Source organism: Dendroctonus ponderosae, unplaced genomic scaffold (genome assembly GCF_020466585.1).
Source record: "Dendroctonus ponderosae isolate FM_Combo_2020 unplaced genomic scaffold, Dpon_F_20191213v2 Dpon_F_20191213_9, whole genome shotgun sequence".
Lineage (NCBI taxonomy): Eukaryota > Metazoa > Arthropoda > Insecta > Coleoptera > Curculionidae > Dendroctonus > Dendroctonus ponderosae.
In genome coordinates this window covers 478,055-505,676 of record NW_026019116.1, presented here as the reverse complement: position 1 = coordinate 505,676, position 27,622 = coordinate 478,055, and the positions used below count along the sequence as shown (strand labels likewise).

The 27,622-nt window shown below is 34.5% G+C and overlaps 1 protein-coding gene across 4 annotated transcripts; it reads right to left on the bottom strand.

Moving 5' to 3' along the window:
• Nucleotides 1-1,187: 1,187 nt before the first annotated feature.
• On the bottom strand, nt 1,188-26,810 carry LOC109537698. Of its 4 annotated transcripts, XM_019904549.2 has the most exons (7): nt 26,441-26,529; nt 25,989-26,131; nt 13,220-13,333; nt 12,957-13,137; nt 10,521-10,677; nt 4,727-4,931; nt 1,188-1,651 (listed from the first exon to the last, which is right to left on the bottom strand). In XM_019904549.2, the coding sequence occupies exons 2-7, from the start codon at nt 26,013-26,015 to the stop codon at nt 1,457-1,459; spliced, it is 879 nt and encodes a 292-aa protein (XP_019760108.1). In that variant the 5' UTR covers nt 26,016-26,131; nt 26,441-26,529; the 3' UTR covers nt 1,188-1,456. The 4 variants fall into 4 exon arrangements, with proteins under 4 accessions (XP_019760108.1, XP_019760107.1, XP_048525694.1 ...); XM_019904548.2 differs by lacking the exon at nt 25,989-26,131 and having other exon boundaries at nt 26,441-26,809; XM_048669737.1 differs by lacking the exons at nt 25,989-26,131; nt 26,441-26,529 and adding an exon at nt 17,106-17,211.
• Nucleotides 26,811-27,622: the final 812 nt, after the last annotated feature.

Genomic DNA, 27,622 nt, shown 5'->3' with positions numbered 1-27,622 from the left:
TGTTTTTTTAAATGCTATTTGATTCTGCATTAAAAAGAGCATTTTGAGTTCAGTAGTTGGGTCTGCGCAAGATTTTCACTTTTCCAATTTGGTTGATCGAGTGGTAGTTTCCATGGAAAATAGTACATTCAGGGCATTCAGAATTGTTTCTGTTCCAAAACCATGCATGACGAAAACATCGACTTTGTGATTGGACAAGAACCGAACAACAAGAGCAGAACTGATTTCCATGACCCATACCTGGTCTGCTTTATAAGTCCCCCGTAAGACCCATACCTAGAAGCTTTTATAAATGTTAATTTATAATATAAATTTATTTCGATATAATATACAATATTCCCCAACGATCATACGAGGGCCGCCCCGAGGATTTCCTGACTGAACCGCCGGAAGCGATAGATTACATAAAACACCTTGATATTTGTTTGTAAATTCAACTAAGATGGATATACAGAGTGTTAAAAACACCCTGTATATTGTTGTATTGTATTGTGTCGAGACGCCATACGCAAAAAAAATAAATGTTCATAACCACCATAGTCTTGAGCAACGAAAATAAGGCGGGCCACGCGAGTATCGATGTGGAAAACGTCAGGGTATTGTCTGGTTATATCTCCCCAAATGGCAAAATAAAGGACTTTAATGCTCTTCTGCTGACCATCGAGAAGGTGCTAAACAATAATAATAAAAATATAACTTTTGGGGGAGATCTGAACGCAAATACAAACTTTATTGGCTCAAAAGCCCAGAATAATAGAGGGAAAGCATTTCAAGAGTGGATTTTGCGTCATAATATTATATTATTAACCACCCTGTCGAGCTGCCTACAACTTTTCTATTTAATGTTTTCCTGTCAAAAATTTGTGTGTTTTTTATACTTCTTGACAGCTGTCAAATTAAAAAAAATAGTTTCAATCAAAGCATTCACAACTGCAATTCATTGCCCAAAGATCCCTGTACCAATCATGAAAAAAAACTCCTGTATGTATACCCGCTTTGACAAGCCACAAATCACTAACTTCCCATTCAGACTCTCATGCAGTGTAACTGTGGTCAATTTAGGCAAAGGATATTTCGAACAACTCAACGTGTAGTATAACCGTAATCTAATAAACGAGGGCGCATATTGTAATTAGCAAACTTAGAATAGTTTGAACGTGCAAAACAATAACTTAACCTCCATCATACCAGTGTTACATGTAAATTTTACCTCCTTCATCACATGAAATAACATACTTGCGACTTAACAATTATAACGGCTTAAATGACTTAAAAGGTTCTAAATTGGATCTATTTTTAAAATAAATGTATTGTTTTATCACAACACAGAAGTATTATGATACTTAGAGTTTCTGTACAGGGAAACTAGACAACAGTTCACGTCAACTTTTAGTTCTCGATGTATCAACTTCAAACAAACAAATGTCCGATTGATTCACAAATTTGTAAATATGTCCTACACTTTTCGACACTCTATAGTCCCACTGGCAGCATTGTCCTCTAGGCAAATGTCAGCAAAGTCATGACGACTGTCTGCGATGATTCGTATCGGATGATATCGGGCAAGCGACAATGGACACGGCAATAGTTCGGGCATGACTGAGTGGTGAACTATTAAGGATCCGAGTGATGGAAAGTCTTTGGTAAAACCCTGCAAAATTATATACGTATAAGTAATGCGAATATTAACAAAAAGAATAAGCCAACTTTTTTATAATATTGTCACGAGCTCGAAAAATACATGTTTAGTGTACATGCACACCTGACTGTTTTTAAAGGTAATTCTACTGGCAAAAATAATAGTAGTAAGTCATGTAGCAAAGATTCGAAATCGAAATATTTTTCGAGTTACAGCTCGTCAAACTTCTTTTTTTTATTTTTGGCCTATTCTGCACATTTTTTGGCAGGTTAAATTGAAAATGGGTACAGAGTTTTAGCTGAGTGACCTCCAACTTTCTAAGAAAAAATATTTATCAACTTTGCCACTAAATGGTACTTTACCTGAAATCCAAATTTCATTTTCCCCATAGCTTTTTTGTCACGCCAGATATCGCAAATAGGAATATGCCATTTTAAACACTAGAAATTACATAAAAAAATGTGCTTTTTACACGACGCAAAAAACATCATCGTTTAGGACCAAATCGACAATAAAATTTTTCTTACTCCAAAACGGTAGCCTTGGATTAACTACAATCGCAGCTAATCAAGTGGTCTGGTTTTAAAATGTACCAAATTTGACAATTTATAGTAATTATTGAATTACTGTTCAATTTAGACTAAATTTTTGTGCTCTAAAACCACTAAATTAAAATGGATCGAGAATATTCAAATTTTGCATTCAAATGCAACACAAAAATTTAGTCTAAATTCAACAGTATTACTACATATAATCACTATGAATTGTCAAATTTTGCACATTTTGAAACCAGACGACTTGATTTGCTGCTATTGCAATTAAATTTGTACATACTTTCCTGACTGTGTTTCAATTCCAATTGCTCAAAATCAATTCCTGGGCTTCAGTCATTTATTGTCTATTTATCAATTAAAATACTCTTCGGTGTTTTCCACCATCATCAGTTTCTATGTGTAGCGTTGTTGCTACTTTAAGCCTTGGCATATATTTGGAGTATCAGATACTCCAGATTTTGATTCGGAATTGCAATTAAATCCAAGCACACTGAGTTGATAAAAACTTTGATCTCGATTTGCTCCTAAACGAAGAGGTTTTTCGAGTCTGGTGAAGAGCATATTTTTTGTCTAGAATTGATCCTTAAAATCCCACATTACTTTTTGCGATATTTGGGGTGCCAAAAAAGTTATGGGGAAAATGAAATTTGGATTTCAGATAAACTGCCATCCAGTGGCAACGTGGAGAAATATTGCTTTCCCAGAAAGTTACAGATTACACAGACAACTAAAACTCTGTACCGATTTTTAATTGAACCCGCGAAAGTGTTCTGAACAAGTCAAAAATTAAAATTTTCATGACTTGTAACTCGGAAAATATTCCGATTTCGAATCTTTGCTACATGACTTAATATTATTACGTAACCTGCAGAATCACCGTTAAAAAATTCTTAACGCATTTTGCGAACAGGAACACCGACGATGGACTTTTATCCATTTACGAAAGAAATACTCGCAATTGAAAATTTATAAATGGAATTTGTCGGTGAGCATTTTTTCTAAAATAATCACTTCTTTCGGTCACCTTTTCGGTTGGTTGGTAAAATTGTTCGGGTTTTTTGCCTAGACTGAAACGGCCATTTTTATAAATTAAATTGTTTTTATCTCATAAACTGCAAGCTTTTGTTATAGGGTATATTATAATATACCCTATAATAACGTAGAATTCAAAAAATCGGGCATTGTGTTTAAAAGAAGAAAACTGAGTGGTTGCTCCGATGCAACCGGAAGTGACCGCAGACAATCATTATTTAAAAAAAATTCATGAAATCAAGAGCACAAATTTCCACACAGCATCCCATATTTTACGGAACTGATTATAATATTTTGAAACAATCAGTCAGGGCTTTGTGTTGCTTTATGTGTTAAAGCTTATAAAAACAATGTTACAACTTTTAAAAACTATTATGTCGCAAACTGCATTATGCCTGATTATATTCGCATATAATCGGTAGAAAAGTCATGCTTTCGGTATACCGGTCTCCAGATCGGTAGATATACCGAAAAATCGGACACCGGTAGTAGCCGCAAGCTGGTTTTATAAATAGGATAGTTTTGAGTGGTTTTAACACTTTTGGCATGGTTTTATTTTATAGTTTTGCTCTGATTGGTATAGCGGGGTAGATTTGCTTGAAGGGGGGTAGAGAGTCAAATTGTTTAAAAAAGGGGTAATTCTACCCCGTTCGCGGTAGCTTTGGCTGCTAGCTATTAGTCACAGAATCCCCCAGAATGGAAACAAAATAAAGCGAGACTGATATGCTAATTTGATACGCATTCTACCAGTAGCTTTGTGGCGCGCACCCATAATGCAACGTGGCCGGTGACAGATAAAGATGAGATTATTAGAGAATAATTAAATAACCAAACAGATAAAAACAATTTTTTTTTAAATCGGGGCACAGAAGTTTTGACATGTAGAGAAAATTTCTAGAAATTGTCATAGCTGGAATATTGTTGTGTAATTTTCCATTTAATCGTAGTTGTAAATTGATATTCGGTTAAGAAATTAATATGATTATTTTGTCATTGGGTGAGGCAACAACACTGTACTTCTTCAGTTTGCAAATTTCCGAGAAACTACGAGTATTTACATTGTCGTTTTGTTGCAAAATTCCAAAATTCTGCTCTAAAACGGATAATATAAGATAATAAGATACTGCTTTAAGAGGTTTTTAGAATAACGTCATGGCGGATTTTTTTAGGGGGAAATTAAACGCCCAGAGACAAAAGTGTTTAGTGCCCAGTTGTAAATCCAATATAGCCGCTTTTCCACATTTCCTTACAAACTTTGTAAAAAGCTGTTAACAACTTAACTTTCCATCGGTTTCTCCAGATATAGTGGTGAAAAACAAGTGGAAATGTGCAGCTCATTTTATAGCTGATTATTCAGTATTTGGTAGTAGATGCACGGGTTCTGAAAGCGGGTTTCCAAGGTGAAGCACTTGTAACTATGTGAGTTAACAGTTAGCGAAGTTACCTACATATTAGGTATGTAAGAATCTTAACACATTGACAAATTTACTCCACAACTTACTTTGATTCGGTATCCTTTAGCGCTGTATATAATTAAGTAGTGTGCAATTCCGCGAGCATGAAAACTGCGGGGAACGCGTACGCTTAGTGCAAAACATCCTAATTTTGTTGTACTTTTGCGCACCATGAACGATCCAATCGGCTCCTGGTGCAAAATCTCCAACGCAATCTCGCGGGGAATGCCTTCCTGGTACCAAGGTGCCATGCTGCAAATTTTGAAACAAAATTTAATTTCTACGTGGATAATAATAGTCTAGAACAAGCCCCAAACAAGATTATGCAAAAACCAATTCCAATTGAAGACTACACCGCAAAAACGCTGAAAGTAAATTTTTACCGTATAGTAAGATATTAGCCCCAGAAAAATTAGCGTAAAAATTTTAATGAAATGGTCCATACTGTTTGGCAATATTGCTAATAGTCTCGACAGAAAATATCCCTTTCACTACAAAAACGCTGAAAGTTGATGTGAAACCCAGCAAAAACGGTGTAGGTTTGTTGATGCGCTGTCACGGCAGCACTATCCGTGCAACTCAAATATAAAATAGCATTCTTAGTACCAACGTCGTATTTTTTGTTTCTGTCTTCATCTTTTTTTTTGTCTCAATCTTATAATTAGTAATGCATTTTCGTTATTTTATGATGGATGAAAAAACAGAGACTGTGAATTGTGACAGCTCTGATGAAAGTACGGTTCAGAAATTAAACGTGGGAACTAAAGCCCGTGTCCCATGCATCCGTTTGTACGATGATACGATGGTAGGAAAGTGTTTCTATTGGTTGGAGATCTGTCAATTCGTCATTCGTCGTACGAATTGACAGACTTCCAACCAATAGAAACACTTTCGTACCATCGTATCATCGTACAAACGGATGCATGGGACACGGGCTTTAGAAGAGAAACAAAAGTGGAAAGTTATGTAATGTTATGAAACGTTTGAGATTAACTTCACACTAGTTAGGACCAGACTGCAAGTGCTCCAGATGTAAAGGCTTTGAAAAGATGGGACTTTCTGATAGAAATACCATTATAAAGGAATTTAATAGCGTGTCGAGCAGGGATTTTTTTTCTTTTTCTTTCTTTTATGTATGACTGCAGTGAAAAACCGCAGGCCAAGAAAAACTGAAAATGAAGCCAAGTTTCACGATAAAGCATATTTCTATAAAGTAAGAGTTAACCGCCAGGTTGACAACAAAATTAACCACTACATTGAAGTGCCGATTTGTATGAACGCTTTTGTCTCATTACATGGAACTAGTGGACGTCGCCTACAAACAATTCAAGAGTGCCTAACGAAAACAGGTAAAGCACCTAAAGATATAAGAGGTAAATATAAACACATACATTGTGCAAAGCCTCCTGTCACATTTGCGGCAGTACAAAATCATATTAGCTCCTTTAAAGGCAGGCACAGCCACCACAGTCGAAAAAAATCTACAGTGGTGTACTTACCAGAAACTCCAACAATAAAGAGAATGTACAATATGTACAAGAACTTAAATCATCCTGATGTTTCATATGAGTTCTATCGCAAAGATATAAACAATGAGTTCAATATTAAATTTGGATATCCACGCAGCGATACCTGCAGTATTTACGATAAATATCATGCAGAAAAAAATGCATTATCAAAGAATATAAACGACACAATCATGGTAGAAAATGATGCAAAAATACTTCAAGAACTTAGAAAAAAAGAAACAGAACATATTCTGCATTTGCGAAAAGCTGAAGTTTTTTATGACCGTAAACGAGAAGCAAGAAAGAAAAGTATGAAGAGTAAAAGGTTTGAAGCCTAACCAATATGGACTTCCAAAAGAACCTCTCTATACGAAACTTTACATCCAATGACGTGTATTACAGAAGACAACTCAATTTTTGTTCTTTCAATAATCACGTGCTGTCTAACGCAGACTCCTACTTTTATTGTTATCCTGAAATTATCGCAGCTCAGGGATCAGAAGACGTTATATCATTTTTGCATCATTTTATATTTACTCTGTTAAACTCCAGTGTGAAGAATTTAATAATATTTGCTGACTCGTGTGGAGATCAAAATAAAAACTACTACCTGTAGTTATTTCCACACGAAGACTTGACAGCAAAAGAATGGTTTTTCCCATAAGGAGTTATTCTTATTTGGAGTGCGATAAGAATATGGAACTCATTAACCAGCACACCAAAGTTGAAACTGTTCAAGCCTGGTTGGATGAATTTAGTGGAGCCCGAACAAAGCCTAGCCCATTTAAAACCATAGAAGTAGATCAGTCGTTAATTCGGCAATGGAATGAATTTCTTGTGCCGAGCTTTAAAGCAAAGTGTCCATTTGCTGTGAAACCTATTCGAGAAATTCTCTGTGAAGCCATTCATCCTCAGTATATTGCATTTAGAGCAAACTACAATGGACCATTCGAAACTTGTGTGGATCGTACAACCGCTATTATTCCAACAATTGATAATTTAACAGGAACACAAGAATTGGTTTTGCCAGACAGAAAATACATAGGTAATAAATTCTCTTCGATTACCTACTAGCTTGACCTCACTACTTTTTTTCAGATTTTTTTGCCAATTAGTCTGAAAAAGTGGAAAGACCTGCAACATCTTAAACAGTTTTGCGGTGATGATGCCAAACATTTTTTGACGGTCTTACACACAGCGAAACAAACAAGAGACCAAGAGATAAGACGTATACACAAGAAGCAAAAATAATGCGAGAAACATCGAAGTTGCTACGGCAAGCAAGAAAAAGCTGCAAATTTTGCTCGAAGAAAATAAAATAAAATTAAATTCCTGTTTTGTATGACATAATAAGTCACCTATTATTAGCGTTTATTTCGTGTTCACTTTGCTGTAGTAATACTACTTTATTATTCACTAACATAATAATATAACTCACTTTTATCAGAAAACATATAAAACTTTATTTTCAACTTGCCTCGTTTTTGCTGTGTTTTTGATAACATACATTCTTTTTGCCGTTGTTTTTTTATGTTGTTTCGATGAAATGTAAAAATTTATAGAAAATAGAAAAATCATAGCGATCGTATGAAAGTGTTATGGTGTTACCGGTTCATTGACAATTTTTTTGATTCATATTTTAAATTTAATAATTTCTAATTTTAGTTTTAAAGTTTAAAATTCGTTTTCCTGGCAAAGAAATAAAAATGACTTTCATAGTTTTTGCTGTGTGGTCTTCAATTTATATATATATATTATGTAAGAAAGTACAATCTGTAATGGAACACCTCATTGTGCACATGTAATTTTTAAATGGCTAAATTAAATGTTTCGCTAAAATATCTACCCAGAGGCATGCCTCGGAATTCGGACTGTCCCAAAAGTAAACGAAAATAGATTTTTGGTACAGCAAATGTGGAAAAAAAATATAACAAATAGAAAAAATTCAGTGGAGGGTGAGAAAATTAATTGACTCACGATACGGTCTATCAAGATTACAAAAAGTGAACCTTTTCATTATTTATTCAACAAAGTACTTTTGATAGCCTCATTAACGAGGTAAATATAAAATGATTATAAACTATAAAATAAAATAAAATAATAAAATGTTATATTCTATACATAGGACGAGAAGTAAGCTATTATATACCGAGCACGTTTATCGTTGTGCGAAAAATTTAATGTGCGAGGAGTGTGAGGTAGCCTTCTTGCCCGAAGTATACAGGGTGGTTTTTTAGTGCGAGAAAGTCCGTTATTTCCGTTGGTGTTGCTTTAGAAAAATAGATTCATCTAAAAAGTTATTGACGCACAAAGTGCGCACATTTTAAAAATATCTTATATGATACAGAGTGTCTTAGAAAAGCGAGGCAAGATCAAAGTGTTTTTTTTTATAGAACTACTTATTTTTTATTAACTCATGGAATGCAGCTTCCAACGCTGCAGATGTACCGTAAATTGTTTTTTCTTACTTGCAACGTTGGCATATTACGGCCATTTTAGTAAAATTTTGCTTACAAACATGGTATCTGAAAATTAATCGTAGAAGCAAAAAAAGCAGTTAAAGATACAAAAAAATACGTCTTTCCTATCACCACAGATCCGTTAAGAATTCTATTGAACCAAAATATCAATACGTTGTACAAGGTGTTAAAAATGTGGACTTCAATCTAAAACTTTTTTGGAAACCATTTGGAAAACAAAAGTTATAATACTAATATTATATCGCACTAAAAACCACCCCGCATATCGAATTTTTTCTACTAACGCTAAATTGATTAAATTTAATTCTGAATTTTCCATAAATTTTCTGAAATGTTGCAATTTTCGATAGCTTGTTCAGTTGTCAAACTGCCGCAATACAATTTATCGGCCTCCGGAAAACAGATAAAAGTTCTATGAAAAACGTGTAAGAAAAGCGAAAAATTAGTGAATCTTAAATTTACATGGATTTTGAGCTGAAAATGGTTAGACTCTCACTTGAACTTAGAGAGATGAGCAAAATTAAAATATTTAAAAAAAACGCGAACATCTTGCATTATTTACCTAGGGACTTTTTTATTATTATTATTGACCTACGGAGATAAATATGACTTCTCTCTCCCTAGAGAAATCGAGTAAATAATGGTGACAATTGATCACTTTATCTAAAGCCACTATTGACCGCTAATAACCCAGAGAATGCACGGTTAAAGACACTAATCAGCCCTGTGCTGTATCATAAATGCTATTTTTAACGGCCACACGTTATGGCAACTTAACAGTTCGGGATAACATTTTCGATAACGCAGCAACACAACCGAGGTGTTCTCTATCACCGAGTTAACGTATGCGTTTCCGACCCAGTTATCCATCAAACGTTAAAAAGAAAAAAAATATTGGATGCATAAAGTGAAATGCCCTTATACGAATAGTCTATTAGTAAGAGAGAGAAAGTTAACATCAAACCACCGAAGCTTCTAAAACATATGCACCGCCACCACATGTGCACGTTTTGACCATTTGGCTTGCCTACTACCCTACTTGTCTTTGTTTATGATTTGCATTCACTTTCAATTTCGTTTGTTATTGTTCTTGACCTATCTTCTCAAACACTTTCAATGGAGCATGTACAGAAAAGGCAAAAAAACATCCCGCAAACAATTTGAAAATTTAGTAGTTTGTGGAGGAAAATAAAATTTATTTTCAAAATCATTTACTAATTGTTCTAATAAAGTTAACCTTATAAGACCACCAAAAGACATATTTTTATTTTAAATTAAAAACGAATAATAGCTTAAACACAAAACTACGCTCTGATTAAACACAATTATTTTATTCATTCCTCCGAGCTTAACTTCGAGGGAAGCACGTTAAGTTCGATAGCGGCATTTAATTTTATGCTGTTATTCTGAAGCGATATTTCTTAATATAACGTTCGTGGATAGCGTGCGCCTTTTATAATATAACGGTTTGACTGATACAACACACCAGTTGGAGCCAAATAACGTGTTTGATGGATAACATGAACGTGAAAGTTAACGTGAGTGATACAGCACAGGGCTGAATAATTCCATGTGTATCACTTTACCAACAAATATCTCTTTTCGTCTTAAATTTGCTTTTTCTCATTTCTTAAACACTCATCTATAACCTCTTAAGAGTTATTATAGTTAATTAAATTATTATTAATCAAAATTAAAATAACGAAAACCTTACACATATTTCAATATATACCTATGGACTTTTTTGTTATTATTATTGACCTACGGAGAGAAATATGTCTTCTCACTAGACAAATGGAGGAAATAATGGTGACTTCTCAGATTAGTAGTGAAAAAAAAGTTTAAACACTTACCGTAAATTGCTTTCTATTCGATTTTCAATCGAGTAACTCGGAGAATGTACACTTGTCGTACAATCGTTCATCTGTTTGAAACGAGTTCTGCCCTTATCTTCGATACGTAGGGTTGCAGTGCTTTGGTCAGTGACTACCGAAAGATTGGATGGACTGCCTTTGAAAATAATAATAATAATAATAATAATAACAAAAGTAAACAGTCTTTATCGGGTAATTCGCAACATTTCATTAATTCAAATAGTGTGAAAAAAGGAAAAAATGTGTGAAAAAACATGGTGTGAACTAGGGCTCGGAATCAAACTCAAATAGTTCGAGTTTCGAGTATTCGAATATTGAAAAAGTGAATAATTATGTCTAGTCATAACTCGAATATTCGAATACACCAACATTATCAAACTCACGAGGTGCAAATATCTTTAAATGCACTTTGTATACTTTTATAAAATAAATGATTCATATTCTACAAGAATTTAAACAAATACCCATATATTTACAAGCAAATGAAAATAATAATTTACCTTCCTGCAAATGAATATAAAATTACGTGTCTGTGTTCTGGTGACTCGCGTCATCAACTTTTGCTCGGTATTATTCGAATCCTCGATTATTCGAATATTCGTTAGATATTCGAGTATTCCAATAATTTTACTATTCGAATAAACCACAAAAAGAGTATTCGAATTTCAGATTTTTTAAAATTTCGAGCACTAGTGTGACTATACAAATGTGGGTGCGTGCGAAAAAACGGTCGGACACATAAATTGACATTTTTAGTTGCGCTTTTTTGTCAACCAAAACTTTGCATACAGGGTGTGTCATGTAACAGTGGCCTTTATCGACTTTCTAATAAAAACGTAAAATTATATCAGTAAATACAGGGTGATTTAAAATTGGCGTCATTTCTTTTAAGGGCTCCCTTGGGGAGTACGAGAAAAATATTGACATTTTTTAGATAGATAGTAACAGTTGAAGATCGAATTTCAACTTTGTTATTTAGCATTATTTTGAAATTGTTCCCTGTTTAATTGGAAGCATATTGGAATACTTAAGCATTCAAAAAGAAAAATTATTATCTTTGCTTGAAATTATGAAAATTTTCGATATTAAAAAAGTGCTCTTCTACACTTTTTGGATGAAAAGTCAAAGCGGCAATAATGTTTTTTGCCATTAACAGGTAGACAGCCTTTGTCAATAATAACAATAATTTGTCAAACTGTGACTTACTTTGAATTTCCTTTCACGAATTTGCTGATATGCGATTAGTTCAGGGGAAATGCTACAGTAACATGGCAGAAGCTGAAAGAACTCACGCCATATAGTGAAAGTGAACGGCAATAAACGTTCGGGTTCCAGGCACAGAGGACCAAGTATTACACATCATCGAATCAGGGCCTTCCAGGGGCACTTAGAACATTGCACAACTGACACTTTCCCAGGCACCAAATAAATATCGGCGACATTCCGACCACGCATGTAAGATCACATTAAACCAATGGATTACTGAACACCGGTATAAATGGAGCATGAGTTAATTAACCGAATACGATAAGCTGCCCGAGAAGAGTGCATAATAAGGTGATTACACAGGCACATGTTTGGAGTTACAGACTCAAATGTATGTTTTTGTAATTTGTAAACAAAGTAATAATTTGAGGTTATAAGTTTCAAAATAGGTTTCGTCATTCAACGATTCTTGTTGAATTTAACGTATAACCCTGTCTATCTTATTGTCACTTTCTGTATAATTCCATAGTTACCGTAGTTTTAAATAATTACGAAGCAACAGGTATTTACGTAATGTTAATTAGGTCGAGTACCTTGAAAAACATTGTTGCCGTTTTCCTAATATAGTTTTTTGCAAATTTCTCAATCCCAATTAATTGCTATTTTCTATCTTTTCTGTACTCCTAAAACACCGCCAGACAACACCTTCAGAGGAATGACGCCAATTTTGAATCACTCTGTATTATTAATTGATTAAGATAAAGCATTTCTTTAAGATTGGCCGACATAAAATTCGATTTGCATCGACGTAAAACATGTATCTCGTGGTACTGTAGATGTCAAGAACGCATATCAATTTTGGAAAACAAATCAAGCCGAAGACTACGATCTGCTTGCAATGACCTGCATGCTAGCCCAACGGTGATCTATTGTTTAGCATGCAAAAAATTATCTTAACGTATATTAAATTACTGTAGGTCAAGAACCAGGTGCACAAGATAACATTAATAAACTTCAATTTTTCTCTATTTGCCTCTATTGTTTTAAAAAGGATATTGTCCTTAAAGAATAATTACACCTTGTTTTATGGAAGCGATATGCGCAGAATATTTTTGATACCACTATAAATCAGTTTTTGAAAACCTTTCCATAGAGCCCAACATGAGCTGAGCTTCCATATGCCGTTGCCTGAATATTTACAATACTTACTCGATCCTGCTTCACTGACAAGGGGATCTCCTTCCTCGTCACTTACATTGGATACGAGTCCCTTTCCAAATCGCTTCATCAGGAATGGCTTCTCAGTATGGCGTTTTGACTGATTCAGCTCAGTGGGTGAATTACTCTCCAAGTTATTTATCATTCCTCTCTTGCAATCTGAAGATGAATCCTGGAAACAACGCCAGTTTTTATGAGGGTTAAAACATTTATGAAACGGAAGACACAGGCAGTTTTCGATATTCTGAATTCACCTTATCTGAATCAGCAAGATGTCCCACATTGGTGGACTGGTTTCCATATTGATGCTTGTTTGGCCGGAACGCCATCTTCAAAGATTTACCCAGTATCATTTCTAACTCTGGGCTCTACAAACAAAACAGAAAAATTATTGTAATATTTTTTCAGCTTCAATTTACGTAAGTTTTGCATTACAAATTGTCTAAATCTAGGTTTTATACACGACAAATATGGGTCCTCCCAAGAATCAGTTATTATGTTGTAGGCATGAGCAACGCATGAGTGAATTTTTAGGAGTTAGCGTAGTAAGATTTCTGATAATACTGGAGAGAACGGAAAATGCCTTAAGGTCCTGGTCTCGATGAAGGCAGGTGGAAAACCATCGCATTAATTTTTGCAAGCAAATCAATATGGCATTCCAAAACGTAAATTTTGCCCTCAGTCCTCGGCAAGCGATAGATCGTCAGGGGGTGCTAAGAATTCCCGGGTTGAAACTTAAAATAGCTTCTTGGAATATGAAGACATTGTTTAGAGCATGTGAGCTGGCGAATGCCGAGCGCAAAATGAGGATGAAGTGGAACGTGTTTTCCGGAGCACGATGCATGCTCATGCATGCATGAGCGAGGTTAGATTGAAGGGAGGTCATATTGACACCACCAATTACAACGGCTTCTATTACTCAGAACGGTGTGGGCCTCTTGGGTTCAAAGGACATGACACAATACACAAAAAGCTTCGCTCCAGTCAACGACCTCATAATGTTGATTAGAATAACCGGACACCATTTCGATATCAATTTGATACAGGTATGCGCTCCTTATTCTGAAAGCACCGAAGATGACATTACAACGATATAGAACTAGTCAAAGTACACACAAGAAACAATTACATCAATATATACCTAGGCGACTGGAATGCCAAAATATCCGTCCCGGGCTTCGCAAAGCTTAAATGCTAAGCGTCATTCAAAGTGCGGAGCAGTTAGCCGCGATGAGTTATAACTTATTAGCGCACAGAGCGACAACAACTCAAAAGATAACTCAACACAGTGTTAATCATGCCTATTATGTTGTGTGAAGTGAAGTTGCACGAAAGGTGCTTCAAGATGTTGCTAGCAGTATTCTAGCTGAAATTTAGTTCTGTGGATATTTGAAAGTTTTATCTGAAAGTTGAGACCGAAATGAATCCACTAATAACGATCCAAAAGAAGCGTCATTCCTTTTAACGATTTAGTGGGGATTACTTGAGGCTTATTATCCAAGTAACCTCAAATAAAAAGTTAGTTTACAGCTATTCAAAATTCAATTTGCATAACAGTCCAAAAACCACCGATGCCTGTGACCGCGTTTTAAATATGTGGCATACCGTCCTTGGCCGACTCTAAATCAGTCAAATCTTCTATATAGAAGATAGAAGAGGAGAGGAATCAATGTATTGTTTATTGAAAGATATTATTTTGGAAGATATTGCGATTCTTCAAGTCAGTTGTCAGCGTGATAGTGACAGTTATTCGCAAGTTTAAAAGTCCAGGCGTTCCCTGGTGGCTACAATTATAACTACAAGTTAAGTAGTAACATGACATTTGTTTTGTTGACATTGGTGTTTACATCTGGCTGAAATTTGTTTTGTTCTAATCAACTTTTGCAAGCTTTGAAAGAAAAAGAAACAGATCGAAAAGTGTGTAAGTATTGTTTTATAGATGTCATCAACTCCACTAAATAAACAAGTCTGAGAAGTCTCAACTGTCACTCGACAACGAGTAATTTGACGTTTCGCAGCGCCACCATCGGTAGTTGAACTTGCGTTGCTAATAGAGTGAACTTTCGTGCACTTATCATTCAGTTTAGATTTAATGATTAACAAAATGGAGAGCGACAATTATGCAAACATAGTTTTTGTCATACTATTTAACCCTCACGGACAATGTGACCAAGTTGTCGCAAGGACATGCAGGAAATTAAACGAAACGTATCGTAATTTAAAGCAAATGAATGCAGAGGTGTTTTAATAGGATGATTGAGTTTACTCCACCTGCATGTTGGGGCAATGTCGAAGAAAATACACCTAATTATTTTTTCCTTGATGTATAGATTTTCACATTCGTATCTGGTTTCATTTTATAATTTCTAAAAAACGGTTGCAGTCAATTTGATCACTTTGATAGAATTTTCAATTTCAACTTTATCTGAGGTACTTAATCTTTGGCAAAACAGGGTGTGGCCCAAAAGAAATTTGACTAGTAATACTTCAAAGAGAAATAAAATCGCTCGCGGCAATCCGAATCTATCCAGTTGCAAATTTAGGGTAAATTTAGGCGTGAAACGCTTATTTTCTATCCTAAAACGGGGAAATAATCAACCACTTGCGATACGCAGATGATACCGTTATGGTCGACGATAGTCTGGAAGACTAGTTAACAAGCATTTTCTGCAGGAGATATGGCCTAGAAATGTACCTAAAGAAAACCAAAACCCACGCCACAATAGACCATGTATAATATTAATAACGATAACCTAGACTGAGTATCCTACAAATATCTTGGCTCATGGTTAACTGAAACAGCAGAACACACATAAGAAATCGAGAATACTCCGAGATTTAACATTAGAACTGGGAACAAGAATGCTAAAATGCTATACATTCTCCAGTATATTGTACGTAATGTAGAATTATACTCTTATACATGACCGCTAAAATAACAGTGTTCTAAACGTGTACCCTGTAAGCGCAGTTCCAGGTAGCCGATTTAACAGGTTATTTTTGGAACCATCTCATAAAACCGGAAAAGTGGTTTTTTGGGGATTTTTTGGAAAAAAATTTTAATGAAAAGTTTTAAAAGTAACATGTTACTTTTTGAACCGAATTTTGCAACGTAATACCAAAGTGGAACTGAAACTGTCCCAGAAAAATATCCGTTTAGCACATCTCTACATTAAATTACATATATTATATAAAATAATGTACAATACTTTGCAGATCAATATTCGTGTGAAAAAAATCTATACATATTCGTTTTTGTGGTGTCTTGTTGCTTAGAAACAATATTTGACTTAACTTAGTTAAACAAATTATTTCGTACATTTCACAAACCGAGAGTTTTTACTGTTTTTGGTTTTGAGCGAAGTTGCATAATAGGATCGGAAGAGACAAGGATGCACCAATAAATTGGCCAGCAAGATCATCCGATTTATCGCCGCTAGATAATTTTAGAAAACAAAGAAGAATAATTATGGAATAATTTATGTGTTACTTTAATTTTATTATTAATTATTTATTGTAAGTAATTATTTGTACAGAAACTGTAGGTTATAATTTCGGGTAAGGAAATATTGGTTAAGCGCTGTACAGTCATTTCAGGGGCACCCTGTATATAATCGAATTTGTTCGAGTTTATGAAATGCAATAGATTTGAAAAAGCACTGGTTTGATTGAAATAATGCGCTGAGGATTAAATTGTTGATTAGTTGATTGATAAAATATTGCTAAAGTGTTTTTAATAAATGTGTCTTAGTTTTGTTCATTCTCAGAAAATCAGTGGTAATTCTATATTCAGTACACCAAATTACATATTTATCCCAATCAACGGATTATTTCATATCTAGAAATGTAATAATTGCATGGATTGCCAGTAGAATTAGAGCTTTAGGTCATCGCCCTGATGTTAGCAATGTTAGAAAGGCTACTGGTCGTCGCTTCACATTCAACTAGGTATCGAATCTATTAGTTAATTCTATTAATCATTATGAGACAATAAATGTATGTACCCTTAAAATACAGACATATAACTAAATAGTTTAATCCACTCGAGATCAAAACTCCCTACTTGTAAGAACGGTATAGGAAAAACTTTAGGAACAATAACTGCTAATACTGTTTAATCTTTAATTTAAGCGAACTCACCTCACTTGAAAAATCTGGAAAAACCTCAAAATCTTCCGTTGCCGTGATACGTTTACTTCTAATCCGACCCGATCACTGCATGTAAACTATACTTCCGTGTCGAATTTAGAGGTGCGACTAAATTTTGGGTAAAAATTGTAGCGGAAACATCTGTGTTTGGATTCCATATAAATAAAGCTAGAACTTATCTGCATGCTCCTACCAGTAGCCTTTTGTTGATTACATTGAAATTTAAATGCCGACATTGCTGAAAAGATGTGCGATCTCAACGTTTATGAAATGAACCGAAAGTTTGGAAGTATGTATTACCGTAATTTTACGATCTGACTAGAAAATTGTGACTATTTTTTGCATGCTAAAACCTATGTGGTTCTTTCCCTTAGAAAGTTTTTTCGGGAATAATTTGGGTTTTTCGGCGTGTAATTAGCAAGAGCTTTAAATTGGTTCAGATGAAACAAGTCGAACAAGAACAATTTGCTGTGGCCATATTTAAAAATTATTTTCTAATGTGCAGGGTGTCCCAATTACTAAGTTGAACCCAAAGTTGCATTTTTTTAAATGGAATGCCCTGTATATTATTATGTTATTAGTATTTATCGTTTTCGATCGTATTATTCGTTTATCTTACTTAAATCTTAAGGTTTCTGAGATATTAGGAATTTCGTGAAAACGGAGACCTTTTTTTTAAGTTAAAATTTTAAATGGAATGCCCTGTAGGAATGTTATTAGTGTCTACGATCGAAATAAACGTGAATTCTATCTTAATAGATCGTATTATTCGTTCATCTTACTTAAATCTTAGGGTTACTGAGATATTAGGAATTTCGTGAAACGGAGACCTTTTTTTAAGTTAAAATTCTAAACACCCATTTCGAGTTTCTAATCCAAATTATACCTTGCGGCTATAAACAGATGCAGTTGTGTGACAGATTAATAAAAATTAGACTAAAAGATACAGGGTCGCCAAAGTGTGTTCAAACAATTGCACGTTTTGACCGCTAAAAACTTGCTTAATTTAAAACACCCTATAATTTATGACAGGCACAGAAGAAAAATATAATTTTCTTGATCACTATTTTCGATGGCGAAAGCATCACTTTTACCCATTACAAATTGTCTTCATCTCGTGTGGAAAGTAATAACTTTCACCACGCCCGCTGACAGCTTGACTTTGTCACTGGCTGTCAGCTGACTGTTTTGACAGCATTTTCAAAGCGTTTTCTTCAAAACCTTATACTTTTCCTGGCTAAAAGAGAGAATCGAAAAAAAGTATACGGTACGCGAGACGTTCCTGTTCCTGTCATAAATAATAGGGTGTTCTATTTAAATTAAGCAAGTTATTAGCGGTCAAAACGTGCAATATACTATTCCTATTGAATACTATATATTGTACGCTATGACTTTGATCGCACGTCATCAGTGACGAAATTTGACTACCAACATAAAAACAATTATGCATGAAATTCTTGTGATTTTTTCGTTGTGTTTTGGGCATTGTAGAACCTCAAGCAATCATAATGCGAAAGAACTTTCGAATACTACCGAATTTAAAGCGATGATGTTTATTTATGTTCATCTTTAAAATTATTAGGATGGTAAAAATTACAATGCTGCCGAATCAATAGTAGATTTATCGGAAGTTGCGCAAAGACGCATGCCGTTTCCTTGTTGCATTTGTCATGTACTTGCGCATGACTTTTGCGTTGGTTGTATATTTGTACTTTTCAAATAAACCATTATTCCATAAAAAATAATCAGCAAAAGCGAGACAGCATTGAGATAATTGACCACTGCGTCGAGTATTTATGTTTATACCTATATATAATTTATACAGGATGATTCAAAATTAGCGTCATTCCTCTGAAAGTAAGTGTTGTCTGGCGATGTTTTAAGAGTACAGAAAAAATAATTTAAAACATTAATTATTATTAAAAACTGAGAAGTTTGCAAAAAACTATATTAGAAAAACGGCAACCATGTTTTTTCAAGGTAATCTGCCTAATTAACATTGCTTAAATACCTGTTATCGAGCAGCTTCGAGAATTCGGTTAATTAAACCCTGCTCAATTTGTACCGGTGTTCGGTAATCCATTGCTTAATAACAAAGTTGAAATTCGATTTTCAACTGTTAATATCTTCTAGAAATTATCGAAAAAAAAATGTCAATATTTTTCTCGAACTCTATATGTGAGCCCCTATTAACCCCTAAAAGAAATGATGCCAATTTTGATTCACCCGGTATAGGTATCATATACCAAACTCCTGAGGTTTTCATTGAAAGCGCATATTTTCAGGATTGATTCTTTAAAAATGGTAAACTGTTTAAAATAAAAGTAAAACTAAAACTAAAATTATTATTTTCAGAAACAGCTATCCCAGCAATACTGTTCTACTATTATACGAGCAAACTATACAGAAACAGATAAAAACATATCTGGAAATTATTGAGGGGCATAAAACCGAAACAAAAGAAACAATACAACTAAAAACAATTACGGAAGAAACGTGGGATTCAAATTTTGGAAATTTATACGCGGACATAGAAAGCCCGGAGGAAGCACAAGAAACCACACAAAACGATCGTCTAGAAGAATACTCGCAAATCACGGAAGAGTTAGTAAGCGAGACTGTGAAGAAACTTAAAAACAGAAAAATTCCGGATCAAGATAAAATCGCAAACAAGCTAATAAAATACAGAGGAACTGCCATCATAGAAGAATATACAAAACTGTCCAATATCATATTTAAAAATAGGAAGATTCCCGTAGAATGGAAAAAGAGCATTTCAGTACCCATCTTTAAGAAAGGAGACAAAACCGATCCAGCAAACTACCGAGACATAACACTAGTAAGCACCTCGTTGAAACTTCCAAACAAGATCATTGCCGAAAAATTAACCTCAATAACGCCAATACACGAAGAACAGCAAGGATTCTGGAAAAAACGATACACTGCCGATGCTTTCCATAGAGTACAGCACCCCTGCCTACATACCTCTGCTTTGTAGATATAACCAAGGATTTCGACAGAGTGCAGCTAACAGAGATTAAATCTTGGAAAACAGTAATACGCCGAAACAATATACAGGGTGATCACTCTTACAATGTACACCATTGGGATCTCACAAACGCAACGAGATACAGAGTTGATCAAATGGCCAAAAACTTGAGCATTTTAATGCTTATTTTAAAGCCATACTGAAATTAAACCTAGTCATGGTTTTGGAAATATCCTGAAAAAACTGCAAACATGTATATTTAAAAAATATTCACAGCGAAAAACTATTAATCCGATTTTTATGAAACTTGGGCTACTTACATTTTTAATAAATGCTCTTTTCACGGTAGTGTCGGTAAAAATTAAGCAAAAATTCGGACTGCCCGTAAGACTCCGTGCAAAATCATGAAAATTTGTTTTGTTGATATCTCTCTTCTTATAGGTACCCTAGATGGCTGTAATTTTATGACAAAACTTCGCTACTATTAATAAGCGTGTGTTGATTTTTTCATCCAAATCTGTTTTCAATTTCAAAGCAGATGAACCTTCTTAAGTAAGTAAGAGACTATTTTAAGATTTTAGGAGGTGAAATTCAATATTTTTCCAAACATTGTTTCCTGATCCTTTGCCCCTAGTTTTAATAATTTTGTAGTGTTTAGTATTTAGTAGGGATGGTCGGTACTGGCGGCTAAACGTAGGAATACGATCCCTTTAATGCGCATGCGCGGACTCTAAGCTATCAGCAGTTTTTTTTTTAGGTTTGCTGAATTCATGAGTAGAGACTTCAGCGTGTTCGCAATTCTTTTATACGTTACTTCAGAAAAATGAATACGGGTTGTTTATGCGGCAATTAAGTTTTTGCACACCAAAGCAATTATATCACAGCTTGGATGATAAAGTGGTTATTGAATATATGATATACCGATGATTGTTTAAATGCACTTCAAAAAATTAAGATTTCAGACACCATTTAACACAGAAACGTGTTCTACAATCCATGGTCGTACTAAAGATCCTATGAAATCTATTCTTTTTGATCAAACGAAATCCAGGCACAAGCCATCAGTATAATAACATTTATCAATAATATGAAAGGACTAGGAACTCCCATGTTTAATAGGAACTTTGGGATTTGATGTTGCCTTTGCACGCCTTATGCTGGGAAGGCCGAATTGCAGAAAAACAATTTTATTTTGATTTGTGCAGTGCTATGGTTAAATCAGACATTCCGTTGAATAAATTACAAAGCAGTTCGTTTAGACAATCTCTAGAAAAATATTGTAAAAAAAGCATTCCAGATAAGAGCACTCTTCGGAAAAATTATGTCGGCCCAGTTTATGATGAAACAATGCAGCAAATTAAATAAATTATCGGAAATAATTATATATGGTTTACTGTAGATGAAACAACTGACACATGTAGGAGATATATAGTCAACTTGAGTATAGGAGTTTTGAATGAAGATATTGTCACAGAAGGATTTTTAATAAGTTCGGAGGAATTAACAAAAACGAACAGTAATACTATTTCTATTAAACAAGTTTTTTTTTGCCCGAGGTGGTTTCAAATGAATAAAATGTATTTATGCTTTCCGACGCAGCAGCATACATGATTAAAGCTGCATCAAATCTTAAAATGTTTTACTATAATTTCATCTATTGCTTAGCACATGGGCTTAACCGCATAGCTGAAACTATAAGATTGCAGTATCCATTGGTCAATAAATTTAAAAAAAAAGGCAAAAAAATATTTATAAAAGCTCCATTGAGAGTGCAACTTTTTAGGGAAAGATGTCCTGATTAATTTAAATTAAATTAAATTTACCCCCAGAAGCGATTTTAACACGGCGGGGAACTTGGCTAGATGCTGCCTTGTACTGTGCCAATAATTTTAACGAATTTAAAAGCTTGATACTTGAATAGGTACAAAGGTACAAAAAGCAAAGCAATTCAGGAATGTCAAGAACGAAGTTTTAGAAGTACCCGAACTTGCACATAATTTGGCTTTTATCTAAACTCATTTTAAATTTGTAAGTGAAGGCATTCAATTTTTGGGAAAACAGCAGCTGCCGTTAATAGAATCCATAAAGGTTATTAAAAGTTTTGAAGCTGCAGCAAATAGTATTCCAGGATCTATCGGTCAAATAATTAAAGAAAAATTGGTTCAGACTCTTTCAAAGAATACAGGCTTCCAAACATTGCAAAAAGTATCTACTATTTTGAATGGTTCGCCAAATTCCGATTTTAAAAAAGATCCAGCAGTTATACCAAAATTTAAATATGCACCTATAACCAGTGTAGATGTAGAACGAAGTTTTTCTGCATACAAAAACATTTTATCAGACAGGAGACATAATTTTGGAGACTACTAAATTTGGAGAAACATTTAGTTAAATTTTCTTTTAAGCATTGTTAATAGTAAGTATGTAAGTACATATATTGAAAATAAATAGAACGTGTTAAATGTAAAATGATAAATAAAAATAACAACATACATATTATCATTACAACTTGTTTTAATTTTTTTTCAAATGCCTTTTTTAATTTTGTGCTTTTTTTAAATATTTTTATACTTTTTTAAGCACTTTTTTCATTTTTTTGTGCTTTTTGTAAATATTTTCATGCTTTTTTAGGCACTTTTTTCCATTTTTTTGTGCTTTTTTATCCGATCTTAAATTATGACAGTAGGTGAACGCACGATAGTGGACGAGATAAGAACAAAACAACTGCTGTGGTACGGGCATATGCAGAGAATGGAGAATAAAAGACCTCCTATACAAATGCAACAATGGAATCCAAATAAGCGAAGAAAGCGAGGAAGGCCAGGGAAGATCTGGAGACAAGGAATAGACAGCGAAATGAGAACGGAAAATTTAGACATTTAGAACGCGAAAAAACACGTGAAATTATGCAATCCAGAAATTTCGCAAAAAAACACGTTTGCGAGTTCAAAAGTCCAAACTAGTAAATTGACACTTGTTTTGTTGACATTGGTGTCACATTGGTGTTGACATCTAATTGCGATATGTTTTGTTTTGTTCTAATCAACTTTCGCAAGCTTTTAAATAAATAGAAACAAATCGGAAAGTGTGTAAAAATTGTTTTATATAAGTGTTATGTTATATATTTAAAAACAAAGGTTAAAATATGTGATGTCTGGAACGTATTACCAATGTATTCATATGATTTTTGCAGTTAACAATGGGGTCTTTGGAAAAAGCCGTCACATTTTTAACTTTGAATTCAATATGAGAATATTTAGGGGCCACAACAGCCAGCAGATGAATAGTTGAAGGGAAGGAAGTACTTTTCAGAGTTTCAGTTTCGGACGATTCATAAATACTAGTCGAGGATGTCCCTGTGGAAAACTGCTTAAAGCCTAACTTCAACTCGGCATAGTTGTACTTATGTATCGTCCGTCTACATACATTAATTTTTGTTACAATTGTAACTGTGACGTTTCGCTTGTTTACCAACTTCAATAGAGAAAACAGTGGTAGAAGTCTCAACTGTCACTCGCCAACAAGTAATTTGACGTTTCGCAGCGCCCATCTGTAATTGAACTCGCGGGTAACAAAGTTTTCTATAGCTTTTCCTGCGTTTTCTCTTATATTTTGTGGAGTTTTTTCCTTTTTTCCAATTAATTACTGTTAATTGACGGAACATCAAAGTCACTTGAGGTGAAAATTACAAATCATTAAATTGTTTCCTACAGCTTCAGGCGTAGGTTTTTTGAATGCAAATAACTAGAAATATCGGATGAAAAACCATTAGGTGAAACATAAAGCATTGTGTGCTCCACAGGCGTTACGGAGACAATAATGCCCATCAGGCCGAAACCTATCCGTCGGGCTAGTTCGACCTTCAGGGCACTACAGACATATACATACATAAATAGCTATAACAAGTGTTTTTCTGGTTGAAATAGAATCAATGTAGCGTCGTGTAAGACGTAGGTAAATAATAACTCTAAAAGATTCTAGAAGGCCACCTCGAACAGTTCTGTTCCCTAGTAACATAAATCTCATCAGCGTGAAATTACTCAAACCATTGAAGAGTGTTTGATAGTCACCACCCCCAATCTTCCCATTGAATCACATGAATCTTCAAGGCAGGCGTTGTATTGTGACATGACAAGGGCTTTGGAAGGGATCTTGGATACCGAGGGTAAACCTCACTCAAACTCCTCCTAATGCTAGAATCTGGGATGGACATAGTTGGATAAATAAGCACTTAGTAAATGTTGATGCAAAAATGAAAGTTTTCACCCAACTTCAAGCTCAATTTTAAAAATGCATATCTTCTAACAAGGTGCAAATCACAACCAGAAACTTTCACGATCTATAGCAGACATTCCAGTCTAAGTAACCGGATAATTTCAGTCGAATAGCACTAAATCCTGATTTTTGCGAGCTTAGTAGATGTGGATGTAGAAATAAAAGTTTACGCAACTGCAAGCTCACATTTAAAAATGTATCACTTCTACGAAAAAGCAAATCGTAATACGAAATTTTCACATTCGATAGACGAAACATAATTCTGAATCGCCGGGAAATTTCATTCAGATCGCACTTAATTATGATTTTTGAGCTATTTGTAAATGTTGATGCAAAAATGAAAGTGTTAACCCAACTTCAAGCTCAACTTTAAAAATTCATAACTTCGATCAAAAAGCAAACCACAGCCAGAAACTTTCACAATCGGTAGCACACGTTTCATGCTAATTAGCCGGATAATTTCGTAGGAATCGCACTAAATCCTGATTTTTGCGAGCTTAGTAGATGTTGATGAAGAAATAAAAGTTTACGCAAATAATTCTGCATAGTCGGCAAATTTCATTAAGATCGCACTAAATTCTGATTTTTGAGCGCTTAGTAAATGTTGATGCAAAAATGAAAGTTTTCTTCTAACAAAAAGCAAACTGCCGTCAGAAACATTTCTGGATTGATAGCAAAGATTTCAGTCTAAGTAACCGGAAAATTTCAGTCGAATGGCACTAAATTCTGATGTTTGTGACCTTAGTACAGGGGCAGATCCAGCTTTCGAGTCAAGGGGGGGTCAAGTAGTAGAAAGTGCTTTATTGTCCATGAAATTTGAAAAATTATAATTTACATAATAAAAATTTACCCAACTGCAGGCTCAAATTTAAAAATTCATAACTTATGCGACAAAGCAAACCGTAATACAAAATTTTTACATTCCATAGAAGAAACGTCATTCTAAATAATCGGGGAATTTTATTCAGATCGCACTAAATTTTGATTTTTGAACGCTTAGTAAATGTTGATGCAAAAATAGATGATTTCACCCAACTTCAAACTCAACTTTAAAAATGCATAACTTCTAACAAAAAGCAAACTGCAGCCAGAAACTTTCACGATCTGTATCTAAACATTTCAGTCTAAATAACCGGATAATTTCAATCGAATCGGATTAAATTCTGTGTTTGCGAGCTTAGAATTAGCTTACCTAGATGTTGATGAAAGTGAGCACTAATACAATAATTACTATAAATGTAGAGAAACATTTTTTTTTCAGAAAGTTAAAGTTTACTAAGATTAAATTGTGTCCCAAAATTCAGTTTGATCCGGCAAGAAATGTTCATAATAGGTCAAAAATTAAAAGAAAAAAAAAATGAAGTTTAATGAGCTGTAACTCGAAAAATAATCAGATTTCGAATTTTTCTTCCTTGACTTACTGCCATTATTTTAGCATATAGAATCACCCTTAAAAATTTCCAAACGCCTTTTCCGAACACCCTGTATATCAAACACGGTTAGACTTAGATATAGAATATTATACACAATATATTTAGAATATGCAGTATAATTCAAAAATGCAATAATATATAGGGTGTTCCATTTAAAATAAGCAAGTTGATACTTACTTCCGGTATAACCGGAGGTATGGCCATCTTTAAAATACTGTAGATCGGTTGCCCCCAATGACTTTGGCACGCTGTCCAATTTTGAAATTTCTCTTAATTATAGTTTTCCATATATCGATCGCGGTGGTTCCCGGAGGGACACCCTGTAGAAAGACTACATCATATTTACTCCACTTTACGTTATGCGGAGAAATTTTAATCCGCATATTAAATCATATAGAAATATATAAACATTTAAAACGAAACAGTGGTTTAGAAAAATGTCTCCATAATGAAACTGAAAGAACGTGAATAATGAAATGCAAAACCCAGTTCATCACGTTTAGCATCAACGTTAAATAAAGGTTCACCTACCTTTCATTCCCATATCGCGCAAAGTATAAAATTATTTAATATCTTATCTTTATGTAAACATGAAAATGCAAAATCTTGCTGGGTATTTCGAGACCTACCTGAAAATTCTGCAAATTTCCACAGTTGGTACAATTGAAGGAAAAGCTTTCCTCCTTCAGCTTGAAGTACTGTACTGGTTTTTCTTTATTTACACCTCTTCTGCCCATTGTCCGTGCCAGCGCTTCATCTGGACTAGAGAACTTTTCGCAAAATCACTGAAAACTTCCGTACATTCCACCACGTTATAGCTCGCATAAGTGCTATTCAATCAACTTTACGCTGCGCAACTTGTATCAACACTGTCATACTTTCATGTCTTGAAAAACGAAGAATAAGACACGAAGCAGTTGAAGATCGGAATTGGATCCAAGCTACTACATACGTACTGAACCAATGCTGAAGATCTAGTCAGAAAATCATATCGACGTAGGTCGCAGAGCCGGTTCATGCGGGTTTAACCGAAGTTGACCGAAGCCGACAGTCACATTCCATTATTCAGGGCAGTATCAAGTATCAAGCATTAATTACACTGAATTACACTGAGCGAGATTACTAGACAATCATGAGCGACTAAAATTTAGAGCTGGCGAGTGGCGGAGGTGCAAAAAAATCATATTTTTGAAAAAATAAATTTGGTTAGAGTTGTTATGGAGTGAATTCAGATTTTAGAGTCGTGACGACGAAATAGAAAGTATTGTACTGTATATGGGGGGGTTTCCAGACCCTGGGCCCGACTCCCCTTAATTGTTCAAAAAATATTTACACATTGAGTAGAGAGTGTTTGGCCTTGTAATCTTCTAAACGCTAATTTTTCCGGCTACAGAGCGCTCTTGAGGGTGATAACAGTTGCTAGTTTGTATGTAGAGTTGACGACACATGAAAGTAGACGATTAGATGAGGAGGTGCCAAGCAAAACCCCAAAAGTCCGCCAAATTTCGCAAATGCCCAAAAACTATTTTATGATATAATAATTGTGCTTAAAATTTTTTATTTAGTCATTTATGCTTTGACTGAAATATAAGTCTGGCACACGTTATTGAAACCGTAAAGTCATGGAATTAATATAAATTGTACATACTTTCCTGACTGTGTTTCAATTCCAAATCAAAATCAATAGGCTTAAAGTAGCAACAACGCTACACATAGAAACTGATGATGGCGGAAAACACCGAAACGTATTTTACTTGATAAATAGACAATAAATGACTGAAGCCCAGGAATTGATTTTGATTTGGAATTAA

What these genes read in the sequence shown, in the direction of transcription:
- LOC109537698 (XM_019904548.2), bottom strand. Translation starts at nt 26,548, where the DNA reads ATGGGCAGAAGAGGTGTAAATAAAGAAAAACCAGTACAGTACTTCAAG. An exon ending in GAAATTTGCAGAATTTTCAG is followed by an intron (nt 13,334 to 26,440) that starts GTAGGTCTCGAA and finishes TTTTGTTTGTAG; the next exon opens with AGCCCAGAGTTAGAAATGAT. An exon ending in TGTCAGTGAAGCAGGATCGA is followed by an intron (nt 10,678 to 12,956) that starts GTAAGTATTGTA and finishes TTATTTTCAAAG; the next exon opens with GCAGTCCATCCAATCTTTCG.